The sequence below is a fragment of the Salmo salar genome, chromosome 07 (assembly GCF_965601325.2).
Source record: "Salmo salar chromosome 07, fSalSal1, whole genome shotgun sequence".
NCBI lineage: Eukaryota > Metazoa > Chordata > Actinopteri > Salmoniformes > Salmonidae > Salmo > Salmo salar.
In genome coordinates this window covers 60282878-60302571 of record NC_138297.1, presented here as the reverse complement: position 1 = coordinate 60302571, position 19694 = coordinate 60282878, and the positions used below count along the sequence as shown (strand labels likewise).

Genomic DNA, 19694 nt, shown 5'->3' with positions numbered 1-19694 from the left:
AATTATAAATACAGGGTTTTTTTTACAGGTTTTATATACATTTTCTGTATAAATAGCCTCTAAAATACATGATCCTAAATGTCAAAATTTTGTTTTTTTTGGAAAGCTGTGAGTGCTACATTTTAAATTCTTAAAATGTATTATTTTACACAATATCTGATCGAAATAACTGACCTTTAGACCATCATAAGAAGTGTCAAGTCTAGTCTAGTATTCTAATTCCTTATTCTGCCAATAACAGCTAGTTTTCAGTTTTCACCTCCCAACTCAGACCACTCACAGAAAGTCCTAGCAAAATTCTTGCTTGAGAAATAGTTTTTTGCCATTTTTTATGGAAATCTATTACATTAATGTACTTAGCTAACTGTTACCCATAAATTATTTGATATTGATATAAAAACGGCTAATTGGGCCTTTAATGCCAAACTGACAAACCCTTTACATTATAACATTTGACACTGTGTTAGGCTAAATCATGTAAAATTTAGCAAGTGTGTATTTATTGTGTAGTTTGTGTACCAGTTTGATCTTCTGTCGTCAAATGCACCTATAGCCTCAAACCTCAAGCAGAAAATTGGTTTGTTAATCATGTTTTAATTATATAAAGCAAATTAATAGTTTTTATTTTGTATTGTTTTGTAATTGATTACATTGCAGATACCAAACAAATTCAAAGTTACGCATTCGGCTACATCCGTCAATCATTAATCACAGTAGCACTAGCAACTTTGAAACAGGTGACCCACTTCGCACAATACTGAGAAAGACGCCCTCTTTACAAACCCAAGGTTGCGCTGCGGCTGTAGGCTTTTGCTCGTGTCTCTGTTGTGTATGTAGCCTATTTTCTCTAGACTTGTCTGAATAAGGAAATGTAATAGGAATCCAGCACCACCGAGTGTGAGTAGTGACTCGCCCTACAACTTAGGCTACTGTACTTTACTCCGTAAATAAAAACCGTAAATAAAAAAGTAGCTATAAACGCACGTATGAATGTGTTGATATACTTGGACTATTGCGGAAAGACCAAGGAAGGTGATAGCCTACATTTACGCACGGATTGGGAATTCTGATTTTTAACCATGGGGAAAAGAGCCGCGCTGGCGACTTACGATAAAGAGTTCAGCTTTGTCAGCCCAGTTGTCAAATATCTACTTTTCCTTTTTAACTTAATATTTTGGGTAAGTATTTAATGTTTAAATTTTTGCTGGTTTTGTCTGCTGATTTTGCGTAATCTGTGCACCTCACTCTGCCTAATTTAAGTTTACGCACACATTTTCATTGTACAAATTGTAAATATCCATTTGCTGTTAGGCTATAGTTTTCATTGGACGTGAGCAAGTTCCAGTAATTTAGGCTACATTGCTGTGAGGACTGGTTAATCATTGATTTAGGCTGTTAGTTTATTATTGTGTGAATGCATGAGAACCCCCCCCCCCCAATGATCATTCACTGGGCTGGTTTTTCTAACCATTGGCCTTCGGCAACATATTCAATAGGATGAAACGTTTAGCAATGTTTTTATGCCTTTGCTTCTATGCTACAAAACAATCATAATCAATCCTTAACCGTGGAAAATAACCAATATTGCCTATTCAAAGGAGTACATGATCGAGAAGTAGAGGTTGTATTCTGCTTCATGTTTGACTCCAATGACTAGTGTCATACTGAAGCAGTGCTTATTGCTGATGAACATGTTTAAACAGCAGCTACAACATCACAGCTGTGATAGTGGTGAGGAATGGAGCTACAGGCAAGCTAAGGAATGCCTGCACATACCCTGCAGCTCTCTCATTGGTCAAAGTGTCACCTTGTTTTGGAACTGTCATTTGTGTTTAAATAACCAATTTTACTCCATTAATAATGGATCTAGTCTTGATAGACGTTGGCTGCTAGAATACGTTTAGACCTAAATGAATAGTCTTTATATAGAGGGGATCCAGACTCTCATTTCAATAATAATGTGAAAACCAATAGGAGCAGTAAACAAAACTCCATTATACACTGCTCTTTATATGCCAGTCCACTGTCACAACTCCTTTTTTAACCAAGCTGTTGCCAAGCAACGCAAAGTTTCATTTATTCATATGCTGATGGTGCAACATGGGGTTCTGTGAAAAGGGGGCCCATGCACTCTCCTCTCCAAATCTGTTTAACAGTCAAATGAGCGTATCAAATATGCCTCTTACATACTTCAATCACATCCTAGAAAGCTGTTGAAAGAGTTATCTGTGAGAGGGCTGTTTGCTCTTTTCTTGTTTGTTGTTGCTAGACCTCATCAAATGCTTGTTACAGCTGCATTTGGCATGTTTGACTATCAGAAACTAATCTTGGCCCCATTTTCTTTTCCTTTTGAATGAGCTTTCCTTGTCCCAGTTTGTATCAAAATATGTGAGAAGGACCCCATCCTCTTCCCCCCCCCCCCCCCCCCCCCCCAATCACTGTGTCACCAAGCACTGATGTGCCTTTGATGGTGATGGTAGTGTCGGCGCTGTTCTGAGCAACCTATGACACATTAGGAGATAGGAGCTCTTTGAAATATCCAGGCTTGGTGTTCTGTATTGAGTTCATACCTTTGATATGGGCCCTGCTTTAACATCACACAGCATAGGCAATCATCCCATGCCTTGGCTGTCAGTGTAGGCACACATGTCTATAGTGTCGGCAAAGGCTAGAATCTGGCCTAGTGCCCTTTGACACAACCACTCTCTCTCTCTCCCCACTGCTATCATCTCTCATGATCTGTTCAATAGAAAAACATCTGGGGAAAAATGTGCCACTCTGAATGCTCCTGATCTCATGACATCTGCTTTGTTTATGATTGTCAGCATGCCAACTGATTTAGCTACTTCCCCAAACGTTGTCCTTGAGTACAGAATATCTTTAACAACTATAAAAAGGCAGCCAGCCATGAACAACTCTGGAAGCAGAAGTTTGCAAAATACGCAAATTGATAGTACAGATGTGTCAGCCTACTGTCAGGTGCTTGGGGGAACCATAACTTTCACTCACTGTTCAACACTAAGGGGATTTCAGACTAAGACGCAAGAACAAGCAGCCTTGTTATTGCAGACTGGGATTTCCAGTGTTGGGTTTTAGTCTGTACTGCTTTGCAGTGTTAATAGGTTTTGACGTGGATTTATGTCCAGTTCTGCTGTGTTTACATTCCATAACTAGCGGAAACCTAGCATAAACGTTAGCCTACCTTAGCTCTGCTCCAGGGTGTTAGTACGTATTCCTCTACTAACACCTTAGCTCTGGTCCAGGGTGTTAGTACACATTCCTTTACTAACACCTTAGCTCTGGTCCAGGGTGTTAGTACACATTCCTTTACTAACACCTTAGCTCTGCTCCAGGGTGTTAGTACACATTCCTTTACTAACACCTTAGCTCTTGTCCAGGTTGTTTAGTAGGCGTTCCTCTACTAACACCTTAGCTCTGGTCCAGGGTGTTAGTACACATTCCTTTACTAACACCTTAGCTCTGGTCCAGAGTGTTTAGTACACATTCCTTTACTAACACCTTAGCTCTGCTCCAGGGTGTTAGTACACATTCCTTTACTAACACCTTAGCTCTGCTCCAGGGTGTTAGTACACATTCCTTTACTAACACCTTAGCTCTGGTCCAGGTTGTTTAGTAGGCGTTCCTCTACTAACACCTTAGCTCTGGTCCAGGTTGTTTAGTAGGCGTTCCTCTACTAACACCTTAGCTCTGGTCCAGGGTGTTTAGTAGGCGTTCCTCTACTAACACCTTAGCTCTGGTCCAGGTTGTTTAGTAGGCGTTCCTCTACTAACACCTTAGCTCTGGTCCAGGGTGTTTAGTAAGCGTTTCTCTACTAACACCTTAGCTCTGGTCCAGGTTGTTTAGTAGGCGTTCCTTTACTAACACCTTAGCTCTGGTCCAGGTTGTTTAGTAGGCGTTTCTCTACTAACACCTTAGCTCTGGTCCAGGGTGTTTAGTAGGCGTTCCTCTACTAACACCTTAGCTCTGGTCCAGGTTGTTTAGTAGGCGTTCCTCTACTAACACCTTAGCTCTGGTCCAGGTTGTTTAGTAGGCGTTCCTTTACTAACACCTTAGCTCTGGTCCAGGTTGTTTAGTAGGCGTTCCTCTACTAACACCTTAGCTCTGGTCCAGGTTGTTTAGTAGGCGTTCCTTTACTAACACCTTAGCTCTGGTCCAGGTTGTTTAGTAGGCGTTCCTCTACTAACACCTTAGCTCTGGTCCAGGTTGTTTAGTAGGCGTTCCTCTACTAACACCTTAGCTCTGGTCCAGGTTGTTTAGTAGTCGTTCCTCTACTAACACCTTAGCTCTGGTCCAGGGTGTTTAGTACACATTCCTTTACTAACACCTTAGCTCTGGTCCAGGGTGTTTAGTAGGCGTTCCTCTACTAACACCTTAGCTCTGGTCCAGGGTGTTTAGTAGGCGTTCCTCTACTAACAGAGAGGAGTTAATTAACTATCAGAGGCAACTCTTTCTGGTTGTGCAACGAGACCAGAGCTAGTCCTTCCTATGCATAGCAGATAAAGGCAGATTCATAGACAGGAAATGACAGGCTTGAGGTTAGCTATGTGCAAAACAACATGTAGGCTACAGTGTCAGTGTGTCCACACCTGGATGTGTCCTCAAAATACTTTCAGGTTTGATTCTTCATTATGTACAATAATGGTATCATTACATCTGCTAAATTTACCACATGGGTCACCTGCAGAAGTGGACATGGAAAAAGAGTAACTCAGGAACACACTAATGTAAACTAATTTCATTCACCATAAACTATTTTTTACATGTCAAAAAGATTTCACTCCCAGAACGTGGACGGAACCAGGTTTCCCCCCCATCTTCACCCCTGGCCACTTCTACATTGATTTACAAGTTTGAACATGGACGTCCTAAAAACAAACTCCTGATTGTTACGGTCCAGTCCCTCACAACGTACCACAAGCACAAGTCAGAGCTACTCTTTGGCCTTGTGCAAGCAGGATAAGATCTTGTAAAAACTTGCATCTCTGGCTGTGAGGAATGCATTTTTGACATAGTTTTTCACCCCCTCTGGCTAGCTGGAGAATGTGTCTGGAAGGACACATCTAACACCCTGCGTAGACTGTTAAAAGCGAGGGAGTCATCAGTATTGCTACAAATGTGAACTATGGTGTGAGAGGTTATCTGAACAAACCACCAAGGAAGATATCTGTCTCTAGTGACCACATGGCAATTCCATTTGAGGTACAGAGCTGTAGGAAGGCCGCTCATTTTCTGTTTCCATTTTCCCTAAATAACTTAGAGGGCAAAATTTACACCACAACCAATGAATCGCTCAACTCAAACTAATGACTGGATAGATGGCTCAAGAGTTTATTCTCTATCTTTGCACACATGACAACAGTGTTTTTTGTAAACTATCCATTTAGCTTCCTTTGTGCAGAGGAAGACTAGTCCTTACTCGGAGGACAGACTAGGCTTTTCCCTCCAAAGTGCAAGGTGTGGTAACTGGATACTGGAGTGGGAGAGGGGTTGCTGTGCACTCCCTGTTATGTTGGTGAAGCTGCAGGTTGGAAAAAAAAGTGAAAGGGCCATTATCGCTGATCGCTGCCAAGTTGTTTATTTAGTCAAACGAGAACGAACTCTATAGAACAGAACATATCCCAACTCACTAGTTCTGAACATTGACCCATCAGCCTATTATGGATAAAGTCACTAGTTGAATGTTGTTCGTCGGTTCCGTTATATGATTCTCAGTGTGCTAAACTGTATATTTGAGAATCTATTTAGTTTTACATTGTATGCCACTTTTACTCACTGACTAAAACTAGTGTAAATACTACAGCACACCCACTTTCCAATGGTTCTGTTCTGTTCTGACATGCACTGAATTTGTTTTGTTTATGTTTTAAGTTACGTACACATTGCTAGTGATGTAGTCAAGTGACTAAACCTCAAGTCCCACTAGAGTCCCAAGGCCTATCGTTAGAGTTGAGTCACAAGTCCCTTGCTTATGCTAAAACTTGTGCTCTGACAATCTTTCAAGCTACAGTTCACAGCATAAAGAAAAATAGCTAGCTTAGGATACTGAACAAAAATATAAACTGGGCCTTAGGATCTCGTCAATGTAACTCTGTGCATTCAAATTGCCATTGATACAATGAAATTGTTCTCATTGTCCATAGCTTATGCCTGCCCATACCATAACCCCACCGCCACCATGGGGCACTTTGTTCATAACATTGACATTAGCAAACCGCTCGCCCACACTACGCCATACACGTGGTCTACGGTTGTGAGGCAGGTTGGATGTACTGCCAAATTCTCTAAAACAACGGAGGCGGCTTATGGTAGAGAAATTAACATTAAATTCTCTGTTAACAGCTCTGGTGGACTTTCCTGTAGTCGGCATACCAATTGCATGTTCCCTGTGTGACACAACTGCACATTATTGTCCCCAACACAAGGTGCACCTGTGTAATGATCATGCTCTATGATCATCTTATTGATATGCAACACCTGGCAGGTGGATGGATTATCTTGGCAAAGGAGAAATGCTCTCTAACAGGGATGTAAAGAAATTTCTGCATTGAATTTGAAAGAAAAGCTTTTTGTGCGTATGGAACATTTCTGGGATCTTTTATTTCAGCTCATAAAACATGGGACCAACACTTTACATGTTGGGTTTTATATTTTTGTTCAGTGTATATTAGTGAGGCTTGTTAGGTAATAAAAGAGTTGTAGATAGCATGTTGAATTATGCAAAGGAGAGAAACTTTAATGAACAACTAAAGCCTGGTTCACATTGGCAGTTTGAAGTGACTCAAATCCTTTTTTTGTTGTTGCATATCCCATTGTAATCTGTTATTTTTCCTTCAGTCTGAACATCCAAAAAGCACATGGAATAGGATATTTCAAGCCACATTTCAAACCACATTCATCGGTTGTTTGAAGTCTGATATGTCACATGGCCAGGAATCAGATTTATGTCTGAACGGTCAAATCTGAATTATCAAGTGGTTTTTAGACTGTTATTTGGCATCTCTTGTTGCTTGCTAGCTACTCTTTTGACAGTTTGACAAGATCATGTGGTAGCCAATTAGCTAGTTAATTGTTTACAAACAAACTAGTGCATGTTTGAAAGCTACCCAGCTAGCTAGTTGACTGCTGTGGCCAAAAAGGACTCCTTTTGAAAGTTGGATCATCTTATCCTTTTGAGGCTTTAAAAGTGTCCTTGCACTATGATTTTGAACATTCAAAGCAACTGGGAAACGTCCATGGCAGGAGTCGTCACCTTAGCCTGCTACATAACTTCTGAGTGCTAGGAAGCACGAGCACCACACCACCAATCAGCCTATGCCACTGTGCACACACCCATCGTTACTATAACAACTAGCATAGCCTTGTCAGCAAATGACTGCAGTCTTAACACACACACATCTGATTTGGTCACTTGTAACTTGCTGTTTGGACAGTCAGTATTCCTAAATGGATTTGGAAAATAAAACTGATTTGAGCATTTAAGGCCTGCAATGTGAAGAAGGCTTAAGTTACTATTGATCAAGACTGAGTTCAAGTCACCACAATGGTTGAGTTAAGAATCATGAAAAGTTCAGGACTCGTAGGCCTACAGCACCTCTGCAGGGTGTTAACTGATAATCAATATTTTCCCATTTCATTGTCAATCTGGGTGATTGACAGGAGAGATGACCAATGGGGCTGAGTTGTCACCACCATAACAACCAGGGTTGAAGTATGGATATAGTTTCTAAGTGAAGGTGTTGCCAATGAAAGAGAAGATATGAAACTTGTTCTCCACATCATAAAAGGAGACCTGACCCTCCTCAAAATCCACAAACACCCCCACTCTCCTGAGCTTCTTCTTAAGGCAGACTGGGGTGCAACCAATAGGACAGACCCAATCACCTAGGAGTCGTGCATTCCAGAATCCATTTTCAGGGTACCGTAACAAGAGGGCTCTGTTTGTGGACTCTTTAATTACTCCCAAAACCTAGTCGTTTTTCCCTCAACCTGCACCTCGTAGTAGAATCTTCCTGAGGAGAAGCCCTCCTTTCCCATGACACTGGGAATATTCCAATGCCTTTCTAGGTCATATTAGAGAGTATGTTGCCTGTACCCATCTCTCACTTTTTTTCCCCATCCTCAGACAGAACAAGATATCGATGTCTTGTATCAGGGTCTAGAGTCACATCCACTGCCCATTGCTGGACCCTCTTCATCTCAGCATCACACAACTTCTCCATCTCCTTGGTTACGGTATCCTCCAGCTGAGACACAGCTCTCCTTAAGTTCCCCACACACAGATCACAGTAAACACTGATCTTAGTCCAGTCCCTGGTGTTCATGGGGTGCACAGGGATGGGAAGCTCTGGACTAGATGAAGGTGGTCCTCAGTGTGTGAAATCTGCTCTAGCTCAGTGCTTCTCCTCTTCAACTCAGTGATTTCCTGCTCCAGCTCTTTAATGAGCCCTTCCGCCCGCCTCTCTGCTGCTTTCTGCTTCTTCTCAATCACCCCAATGAACTTCTTTCAATGAACTCCACCAGAGCAGTGAAGAACTGCACATCTGCTATTTCTCGATTTGCGTCTTTCTTGCTGACCTCCACTGAGCGTTTTGATATCATTGATTTTCTGCAGTCGCTCCCGGATCATTTGCTGCACTTGTGACTCCGTCTTCCCCAGCTGAGCCTTCCTCTCCCCAAACTCTTCCTCGAGAGGGACGGTGTGGTCAGTCTCTGTGCAGAACTGACACACACACACATCTGGTCAGTCCTACAGAACAGCTCCATGAGTGTGTTGTGCTTCTTTCACATCATGTCTTCCAGGTTCTCCACAGGGTTGATCAGTTTGTGTCTCTTCAGTGCTGATGAATCTGATGAGGCTGCAGGTGAGTCTCACAGTAGGAGGTCAGACACTCCAAGCAGGACTTTAGTGCCTTGAGCTTTTTCCCAGTGCAGACGTCAGCGGACACTTCTCCCGGCTCGGCAGGCTGCTGGCCTGGGCAGCTGGGAACTTTCCCTTGAACAGACTTTCTAAACTGAACAGCCATCTCAGCGATGAAAGTATTGACGCAAAGCTCTGGTCCGGTGTAAACCTTCTGCTTATACATTGGACACTGGCACAGGTCAGTGGTATTCCAGTATCCACTGATATAGGCCATGCAGAAGGTGTGTCCACATGAAGTGGTGACAGGGTCAGTGAACACATCCAGACAGGAACACAGGAACTGCTCTTCAGACAGCAGACTACTGAGGGACACCATTTCTGGAACACAATAAAATATAGCCATGAACTGACTTCCTGGATGAGTCAAGGAAGATAAGAGCTAATCTTAATTTGAATAAATCAGTTCTTCATTCTAAAGACATCATACTTTTACTGAATTTCACTGTAGAGCTACTTATCAGGGCTTATTTTAACCATTTTTAATGTACAGTCGTGGCCAAAAGTTTTGAGAATGACACAAATATAAATTTTCACAAAGTCTGCTGCCTCAGTTTGTATGATGCAATTTGCATATACTCCAGAATGTTATGAAGAGTGATCAGATGAAGTGCAATTAATTGCAAAATCCCTCTTTGCCATGCAAATGAACTGAATCCCCAAAAAACATTTTCACTGCATTTTTGCCCTGCCACAAAAGGACCAGTTGACATCGTCAGTGATTCTCTCATTAACACAGGTGTGAGTGTTGACGAGGACAAGGCTGGAGATCACTCTGTCATGCTGATTGAGTTCGAATAACAGACTGGAAGCTTCAAAAGGAGGGTGGTGCTTGGAATCATTGTTCTTCCTCTGTCGAACATGGTTACCTGCAAGGAAACACGTGCCGTCATCATTGCTTTGCACAAAAAGCGCTTCACAGGCAAGGATATTGCTGCCAGTAAGATTGCACCTAAATCAACCATTTATCAGATCATCACGAACTTCAAGGAGAGCGGTTCAATTGTTGTGAAGAAGGCTTCAGGGCGCCCAAGAAAATCCAGCAAGCGCCAGGACCGTTTCCTAAAGTTGATTCAGCTGCGGGATCGGGGCATCACCAGTACAGAGCTTGCTCAGGAATGGCAGCAGGCAGGTGTGAGTGCATCTGCACGCACAGTGAGGCGAAGACTTTTGGAGGATGGCCTGGTGTTAAGAAGGGCAGCGAAGAAGCCGCTTCTCTCCAGGAAAAGCATCAGGGACAGACTGATATTCTGCAAAAGGTACAGGGATTGGACTGCTGAGGACTGGGGTAAAGTCATTTTCTCTGATGAATCCCCTTTACGATTGTTTGGGGCATCTGGAAAAAAAGCTTGTCCGGAGAAGACAAGGTGAGCACTACCATCAGTCCTGTGTCATGCCAACAGTAAAGCATCCTGAGACCATTCATGTGTGGGGTTGCTTCTCAGCCAAGGGAGTGGGCTCACTCACAATTTTGCCTAAGAACACAGCCAGGAATAAAGAATGGTACCAACACATCCTCAGAGAGAAACTTCTCCCAACCATTCAGGAACAGTTTGGTGATGAACAATGCCTTTTCCAGCATGATGGAACTAAGTGGCTCAGGGAACAAAACATCGATATTTTGGGTCCATGGCCAGGATACTCCCCAGACCTTAATCCCATTGAGAACTTGTGGTCAATCTTCAAGATGCGGGTGGACAAACAAAACCCCACAAATTCTGACAAACTCCAAGCATTGATTATGCAAGAATGGGCTGCCATCAGTCAGGATGTGGCCCAGAAGTTAATTTACAGCATGCCAGGGCGGATTGCAGAGGTCTTGAAAAAGAAGGGTCAACACTGAAAATATTGACTATTTGCATCAACTTCATGTAATTGTCAATAAAAGCCTTTGACACTTATGAAATTCTTGTAATTATACTTCAGTATTGCATAGTAACATCTGACAAAAATATCTAAAGACACTGAAGCAGCAAACTTTGTGAAAATTAATATTTGTGTCATTTTCAAAACTTTTGGCCACGACTGTAGTTTAAAGATAAAATCCAACTTTAACCAGAAAGGATTAATAGCAGGACGTGTGTAGCAGGAAGATGACTTCTCCTCACCTGCTACAGTAACCTCTCTCTCCACTCTCTGCTGTGTGGATGGGTATTTTCTCTCTCCTCAGAATCAGACGGAAACAAAAAAATGACATGTTTTATACAATTCAGCGGTCTCCAGGGGGAAAATTCTGATTCTGAAAAGCAGCTTAAAGTTTCTGTAGTCGAATGTTAAGTGTCACTTCAGCGTAGTGACATCCCCTAGCTCCTGCCTGGCTGAGTGTGTGGATCTGCTCCATAGAGTTATAACTATGGTCTGCTCTTAAAGGAGAAGAGTTCCATTTTCAGAGTGAGCTTTTTCTCACATACCTCCTTACTGTGTTTTATATACATTTCCACACTGAGGTTGGAATAATATTGTGAATATGATAATGCCCTTTTACTGTAAGAGCTGTTTGAAAATGTACTTTTGGCCTGCCTGGTGACATCACCAGGTAGTACATTTGCTAATAGACCAATAAAAAAATTATTCCAAACCTCTCTGCCAATAACAGCTAGTTTTCAGTTTTCCCCTTCCCACTCAGACCACTCCCAGACAATCCTAGAAACATTTTTGATTGAGAAATTGCTCTTTTCCAAGAAGGTGTTTTTGTTTTCAATTAAAATGGTCAAAAACAAAAAATCACAGTAAGGTAATTAATTATTTGATATTGAGATAAAAACATCTGCATTGGACAGTTTAAATCCCTCCTGTTCTCCTCCTTTGAGACTGAGTGTCTTTCTCCTGTGTCATACTTTCATAAAGACACTATGTCCAGGTTCATATTCAGTCTACTCTCATATCGTTCTACTCCATATGCCTATTTACAGCAACAAAAATAACATTGACTTTTTTTCTTTTCATTTTATCAGATGATCTCATTGGTGTTGATGTCTATTGGCATTTACGCGAGGATGATGAAACATTCCGGTAAGTGATCCTCCATTGACTCAATCGATGCATACATTCAGTGTGAATTTCCAGAGCTGTTTGTATGGCATTCTAGTGGTGCTTTCGTACTGAGTTCAATAGGCCTAGGTCATACACCATACTGTAGCTAAACGTTTTAAATGGAAAACGAAAATGTTAGTTTCTTATTGGACCAGGTAGTCTCATCCCATCCTGTTTCACTCCATTTCTCCTGTTTTGTGCCTTTATGAACACGACCCTGGTCGCAACACCAAGGCAGAAATGCCAAGGCAGTACAGGACGTTTATAGAGTATGTCATTTTGTTTGTGGTTCCAAAGGTCCCTCTGTTAGGAAGAATGTCAAAAATGCAAACGGCTCACAACTTCTTCTAAGGTTTGATGAATATCCCCACTATGTTTGTAATTCCTTCTCAGATAAGAACCAACTTCAGTCATTGTAAACAAATCAAGCGCTCTCTCTCACTCTGGCGCCACATACACTCTCTCTCTCTCTCTCTCTCTCTCTCTCTCTCTCTCTCTCTCTCTCTCTCTTTGGCGCCACGTATACTCTCTCTTTCCACTCTCTCTGGTACATGATTCTTTCACTTGCTCTCTGTCCCTTCTCTCCCTCTTTGTCCCTCTCCCAGAGGCAGCCATGGCCTATCTAGCGGTGGACCCTGCCATCCTGCTGCTGATCGTGGGGGTGCTCATGTTCTTCATCACCTTCTGTGGCTGTGTGGGCTCCCTCAGAGAGAACATCTGCCTCCTACACACAGTCAGTGGTCTAGCCCACTTCTAACTCTTTTTAAAAGAGCATCCTCAAATCAAAATCAAATGTTATTGGTCCCATTCACAGAATACAACAGGTGTAGACTTCACCGTGAAATGCTTACTTAGGAACCTATTCCCCACAATGCAGATTTGATAAATAGAACCTTCATGCCTACCTACCTTCCTTGAAGAAATCAGTGATCTGTTAAGGATTGGTGGGTGAAAGCAATAAGATAGAAATTGTGCTTTCACATAGCCAAATGTATGAATCAGTGATCTCTACCTCAAGGAAGGCAGGCTGGAAGGAAGGATGCATTCTAAAATACTGCCAGTTATCATCTGTGTTGTGCTCTATCATTTGAATAGCCTAGTATGAGATAACCTGAGGAGGACTAAAGTATCTGCTGATGGGGGGTTTTGACCCCTGAAAGATTACCAGGCTAATACATTCTTATCCATAAGGCTTGAGTGACATGCCCTCAGACTGAACAAATGATTAACTCTTCCTCTCTCGCTCTCTCTTTCTTTCTTTCTCACTCTCTTTTTCCTTTCTTTCTTTCTTTCCTTTCTGCCTTCCTTCCTTCCTTCCTTCTTTCCTCCAGTTCTGCATCTTCCTGACTATCATCTTTCTGCTGCAGCTAGCTGCAGGTGTCCTGGGCTTCGTCTTCTCAGATAAGGTACTGTATCTCCACTAGAAAAGGACAGAATTATGGGGGTATCATTACGGGGGTATCACTATGGGGAATTATTTCTATTGGTTGTATCATGCAGCATTTTATTACCCATAATAAACTGGACACGTCGGTTCCCCCTAAGAATTGACTCTGGGAACTCCCACGCGTCCCGTCTCCTCCACCCCTGCCTCTAGCTAGATCATAATACCTTGACCAGGTCCCAATATTCTGTCCTTTTCCAGTTCTTGTTAAAGAAGTGCAGCATCTCTCTTTGAGGTCAATTCAATAGATTGTTACTGTCCCCAAAGGGCAGTTCTTGTGCAGAATAAAATCTGCGTAATTGAAACGTACACACAGCATATACAACAAGAGGAAACTAGAAATCATTAAAGGAGAAAGATTTGCCGTGAATTCACAATATTTACAAGAGCAGCCAACGAAAGCCATGCTTTTGGATTAGACTTTCATACATTGTGAGTGTTGAATATGGTAGGTTTTCTAATGTTCTATCGGTTCAGTTAGTGCTCATATCAGTTCATTTAAGTAATTACCGTAAGATAAGGGTCATAAATATGATAATGACGACAAAAATGCTAATGAATATTTAGAAGAGGAAGTAATTTTTTTTAGGCTGTTTGTCAGTGACTTGTGGCCAGAGAGCCCTCTGCTGCTAGTTGCCTTCAACTGCACTTCACCAGTCGATTTAATTCACCCAGCAACAGGCTGTTGGTTTTCAGAGGAATGTACCACGTGTAAACTTTGAGTGTGCGCGTGCCACTGTGCGTGCTTGCTTGCGTGTGTGTGCATGTGTGTAAAGACATAGAACGCAGTTTAAAGGAAGGCAGGTCTGTTTTCTAACTATGGGGGTATTATATTACCAGGATTTACTCAGGATAAATAATTGTGTGTAATTCAATGGCCCCTGCTTGTGGGAACAATCTTGTCTTGCTCAGGGTACAATTGAGTGTATTAGTTGATTGACTAAACAAATTATTTAAAGCAAATGTCATCTTTTTTTTCTGTATTTTCTTAAGGCACGGAATAAAGTGAGTGAGATTATCAACAATGCCATCGTTCATTATAGGGATGACATTGACCTACAGAACCTCATCGATTTTGGTCAGAAAGAGGTGAGTGGACCACGTATACCTGGAAAACAACACTTTCTCACTGTAATACTTGTTCCCAAATAATACACGTTGAACTCGAGGTACTGTACAGCGACGGTAGTTTCACTACTGTTTATTCAGTATTGAAGGGTCTCTGTCCGATTTGGCCAAGGTTTTGAGATGACCCTTTTTGGTTCCTCTATCGTCCTCAACTGAAAACAACAGTTCAGTTCATTGTATAGGTCTTAATCAGAAATGTGTCTCACAAGCTCTTGAGTTAAAAGACAACATCTACACACCACACTGACAAGTTTCACACAGATACAGACTGACAGCTGTTGACTACACAGGCTATACAATCCATTACCAATGACTTGTTTGTCCTCGTCTCCTCAGTTCAGCTGTTGTGGAGGTGTCACCTACACCGACTGGTCTCAGAACATGTACTTCAACTGCACCACAGACAACCGCAGCCGAGAGCGCTGCTCTGTTCCCTTCTCCTGCTGCCTGCTGTCTAAAGATGAGGTCAGGGGTTAAAGATCGGGGCCTTGGGGTATTACAATCATCTGGCCAGCAACTTGTTACAGTGGTTAAATCATGACATGCTACAGTTAAGTGTGCTATTTTTATGTTCCACTTTATTGTCAAGTGTGGTTTAGTTTCAACAGAGCACAATGTGCATGCACGTGCTTGTGCATTCTTGTGCACGTGCATTGTAATTCAAATCTGCCCCTCTCTCTGTCTGTCTGTCTCTGTCTCTGTGTCTGTGTCGTCTGTGTGCAGGCGGTCATTAACACAATGTGTGGTCAGGGGATGCAGGGGCTGCCATTCCTGCAGGCTGGTGCCTTCATCCACACCAATGGCTGCATCGACAAGCTGGTCAACTGGATCCACAGCAACTTGTTCATGCTAGGGGGCATCGCCCTGGGTCTGGCCATCCCACAGGTAGACATCACACACACTTGTATAGTCTATTTCAGGGTTGGGGTCCATTTGAATTGATGTCACTCAATTCCTTCAAATCAAACATTAGAAATACATAGCTTCTCCTTTTCAGGTTATTAAGAAGTCATTGAAAGTAGATTTTGTTATTTCAATTGTTAAATTGGAATTTCAGTTTACTTCTTGAATTGACTGACTTCAATTTATTTTGACCCCAGCCCTGGTCTATTTAGATTCACATTCTAACTCTATGGGCATGTCATCTAGAAGTGTAGAGAAGGTCAGGAACCACATTAAGTTACTTCTCTGCTCACCCAGCCTCTATTGTTTTCCTGTGTTCTCTCTCTCTGTCGTTAGCTGGTGGGGATCCTCTTGTCTCAGATTCTGATCAACCAGATAAAGGACCAGATTGAGCTTCAGAACTACAACCTGCAGCACCGTACGGACCCTTGGCAGTAACCTGGTCATGATCAGGTCCTACCCAATCAGACTGGACCAGGACTAAGTCATCAACTCTGGGGTCACCCAGGGGGTGTGGGAGTCTGGAATTCTACCCCCTTCTGCTGGATGGGGCTCAAGCTTTCATGTAGATGGTGTTCATTTTCAAGGCTGCTTGATCATTTCAATGGTGCAAGGACTGGCTTTGAGGCCAAAGATTCTGGTTGGATGATCCACCATTTGACAAGAGTCGAGACGTCGAAGTGGTCTGCTTTCTTTCTGCGTTCTTGATTCTCTTGCGTGTCTATTTTTGTTCAATATATATTCTAACCAACTGAGCTACCAGAACCAATGGTTTATTTCCTGAATGGGTTGATGTAGCTGAGGGACCAGACCCATGTGAAATGGCTGAGAAATCAAGGTTCCGAAAAGTTCGTTTTAGCTCACTCAGTACCCCGGATGGGTAGAGTTTTCACTTTATGACCAATGGAATGGTCAATGTTGAAACTCTGCCCACCCTGTGCCCCAGGGGAGCTAAAAGGAACGCATCTAATCAGGAAGTACTCCAGCCAGACAGCCAATGGAGAACTCCTCCATTCACACCTATTCGTCATTTGACTGATCTCAAATATGGCACGATCTGTAATTTATTGAAAATGGAGAAAACCCAGCAAACGGAGTCCAAACCCTGCAAAAATAATGTAGACTCTGTCCAGTTACTTTTTTGTCAATGAGGTTTATGACATTGATCTGTTATTGATATCCATCCAGTTATCCCCTAATACTCTCATAAGGGTTGAGGAGAACAAGAGAATTCTGTCGACCCTTCTCAAATATGGAAGAGCAAACCCAAGTAATGTAATAAAGCTCATTAGCTAATGGTGTGTATGTTAAAGCTCCCGACTGTAGTTTGCCATGCATGCTATAACAAGTTTTATAAACTGGGTTGTTTGATCCCTGAATGCTGATTGGCTGAGAGCTGTGGTATTTCAGACCGTAAACCACGTGTATGACAAAATCTTTATTTTTACTGCGCCAAGTATGTTGGTAACCAGTTTGTAATAGCAATAAGGCACCTCGGGGGTTTGTGGTATGTGGCCAATATACCACAGCTAAGGGCTGTGTCCAGGCACTCCACGTTGCGTCTTGCCTAAGAACAGCCCTTAGCTGTGGTATATTGGCCATATACCACACCCCCTCGGGCCTTATTGCTTAAATAAATCATTGTACCTACAGCCTTTACTGTAAAGTGTTACCCAGTTTCTACACATTTTAAGGGATATTCCAATTTAGTTTTACATCAAATCCATTCACACAGTGTAAATTGTTGTCCCCCCTTTGCCTCCAGAACAGCCTTAATTCTTCAGTGCATGGATTCTACAACGTGTGGCGTTCAAACGTTGCTCAATTGGTATCGAGGGACTTAACGTGTGCCAGGAAAACATTCCTCACACCATTACACCACCGCCACCAGCATGTATCGTTGACACTAGGCAAGGTGGGGCCATGGACTCATGGTGTTTACGCCAAATCCTGACTCGTTGGACCAGGCGATGTTTTTCCACTCCTCAATTGTCCAGTGTTGGTGATGGCGTGCCCACTGGAGCCGCTTCTTCTGGTTTTTAGCTGATAGGAGTGGAACCAGGTGTGGTCGCCTGCTGCAACAGCCTATCCGTGACAAGGACCGACGAGTTGTACGTTTCGAGAGCGTGCCTGTTAGCTTGCACGATTTTTGTTATTCGCACCATTCTCCATAAACCCTTGACAACTCCAGGAGACCGTCCGTTTCTGAGATACTGGAACAGGCGTACCTGGCATCGACGATCATACCACGCTCAAAGTCACTCAGGTGACTCGTTTTGTCCATTCTAACTTTCAATCGACAATAACGGAATGACCGATGCCTATCTGCATGCTTTATATAGCAAGCCATTGACAAGTAACTCACTGTAGGAGGACCCATTTCCGTGAACGAAGTGGTTTACCTAATAATCTGGCCACTAAGTGTATATTTCAAGCTAAATGGACTGTAAATACATTCCTTTCAATAAAGCATATATTTTTTATATGAAGCATTGTGGGTGTCCATACAGACCAATAATGTAATTGCAGTTTATTACTCACTGAGCTACTAGGGGATTTCCCCATTTGAAAGCACAACAGAAAGGCCTGATTTTATAATAAACAATCTTATTTTCCGTAACGCCTTTTACACAAGCACTGGTGTTTAGATTGGCAAGCGCTGCAACACTGGAGTTTACACTAATGCTGTTACTCTCCGTAACATAACCATGTTGTGCCGTCGGCTAGCCCTGTTGGCATTTCCCCTCACCGGGGTTGTGTTCATTAAAGCACGCAACGGAAAATGAAATTGAGCGCTTCTTATGGGACAAGTCCTGTTTTAGTCCGTTTTGTTCCTAATGAACACGACCAAGCTAGGTCCACTGGGAATACCATTTTTTTTTCTGAAAATGTGGGTCAACATACTGTTACTGTTCAAGACTACTGGTTAGCACTTTATTTTACGGTACAGACGGGTGTGGAATTCATTCTAGAAACTGACCAGTGGCAGTTCTAGACCATTTCAACTGGGTGGGCCAAGCTGGGGCCAGTTGTACTGTTAGAGGGGCCAGTTACATTAGACATGATTGTTATCATATCGTTTTCTTCACTGCATACCATGTTCATAATCATAACCCCCCCCCCCCCCCCCCCCCAGAACCGCTAGTGGAACTGACCCATGTAAAATCCTAAGAATTAACATTAAAAAATACATTTTTACATGTCAAAATTATTTTCCCAATTCCCCTTAGGTACAGAGAGTATTTACTTTGAATGTACGTGGTAAAATGGTAATTACTCTCTTATGTAAAGACAATAGCTTATGAATTCTATATTTGTTTCTTTGGGAATCATCACAACAAGCACTCCAATCCATGTATCAGCTAGTTGGTTACCAATTGTGTTGAATTCATGTAATTAAGTGCCATAAACTACCCAATGACACCGTTTCTAATTGTCCTAATAAACACCAGGTAAATACCAGTGGAAACGGTGGTCTAAAATGAAGTGTTACTGTTTATTTAAGAGTCTCATGACATTCTTTCCCTGTATTGTACTCCCAGATGGCTTGTTGTGACCTGTCAGTGGGTGGGTGATGAGGACATAGGGGTGGAGGTAGCGTGAGAGAAAATGACACAAATGGATTTAGGCATAAATGGCTACTGAGCTCCAACCTCTTCAAATGTGTCTATAAGCTCCAATAGGACCATTGTGACAACAGGTTACACAGCTCCATGTTCTATTACTGCAGAAAGTAGTATCAAGTGAAAGCATGGCTGTGTACGCTATACACAAAGACTAAATGTGTGTTCTATAGTCAATCAGTTTAACAAATGTATTTTGTTTTGTCTATTCTGCAGTTTCACAGATTGTACCAGCCAGTGTTGCAATACTTAACAAAAGTGTAGTATGAGTGTATTTTTATTTTAAAATGTTCATGATTTGGTTGCAAACACTCAAGTTCATTCCAGGCTAGTTGGGGCTGAAAGTCTAATATAGCTGTGAACAGTCAGATGTAAAACATTAAAATGGTTCCTCTCAACCCTGTTTGGCGAATGAAAACCTGAGCTTAGATGCATTCCTGGCCTGAAATCTGATGTGCCTGGGCTTGGGAGCACACACAATCCTGCATGTGAAGCACTTCTTCTCCATACACCTTTTGGCTTTGTGCACATGGCCCTGCAGTTGTTTTAACTAATTGCATGAACTTGAACATTATAGGCCTACAGGCCAGGTGTTCATAATGTCAGTGTTATGGGGAAAGTTATT

General features: G+C 42.3%; 1 protein-coding gene across 1 annotated transcript; it reads left to right on the top strand.

Moving 5' to 3' along the window:
- The first annotated feature begins 764 nt into the window (after positions 1-764).
- Positions 765-18928, top strand: tspan33a (tetraspanin 33a). Its single transcript, XM_014208791.3, has 8 exons — positions 765-1178; positions 11893-11950; positions 12577-12704; positions 13303-13377; positions 14409-14504; positions 14880-15008; positions 15267-15428; positions 15783-18928. The coding sequence occupies exons 1-8, from the start codon at positions 1080-1082 to the stop codon at positions 15882-15884; spliced, it is 849 nt and encodes a 282-aa protein (XP_014064266.2). The 5' UTR covers positions 765-1079; the 3' UTR covers positions 15885-18928.
- The last annotated feature ends 766 nt before the right edge of the window (positions 18929-19694 follow it).

Bases quoted from the DNA above. Each gene is read 5' to 3' on its own strand.
- tspan33a (XM_014208791.3), top strand. From the start codon at position 1,080: ATGGGGAAAAGAGCCGCGCTGGCGACTTACGATAAAGAGTTCAGCTTT. The intron at 11,951-12,576 runs GTAAGTGATCCT...TCCCTCTCCCAG, and splicing joins GAGGATGATGAAACATTCCG to AGGCAGCCATGGCCTATCTA. The intron at 15,429-15,782 runs GTAGACATCACA...CTCTGTCGTTAG, and splicing joins TGGGTCTGGCCATCCCACAG to CTGGTGGGGATCCTCTTGTC.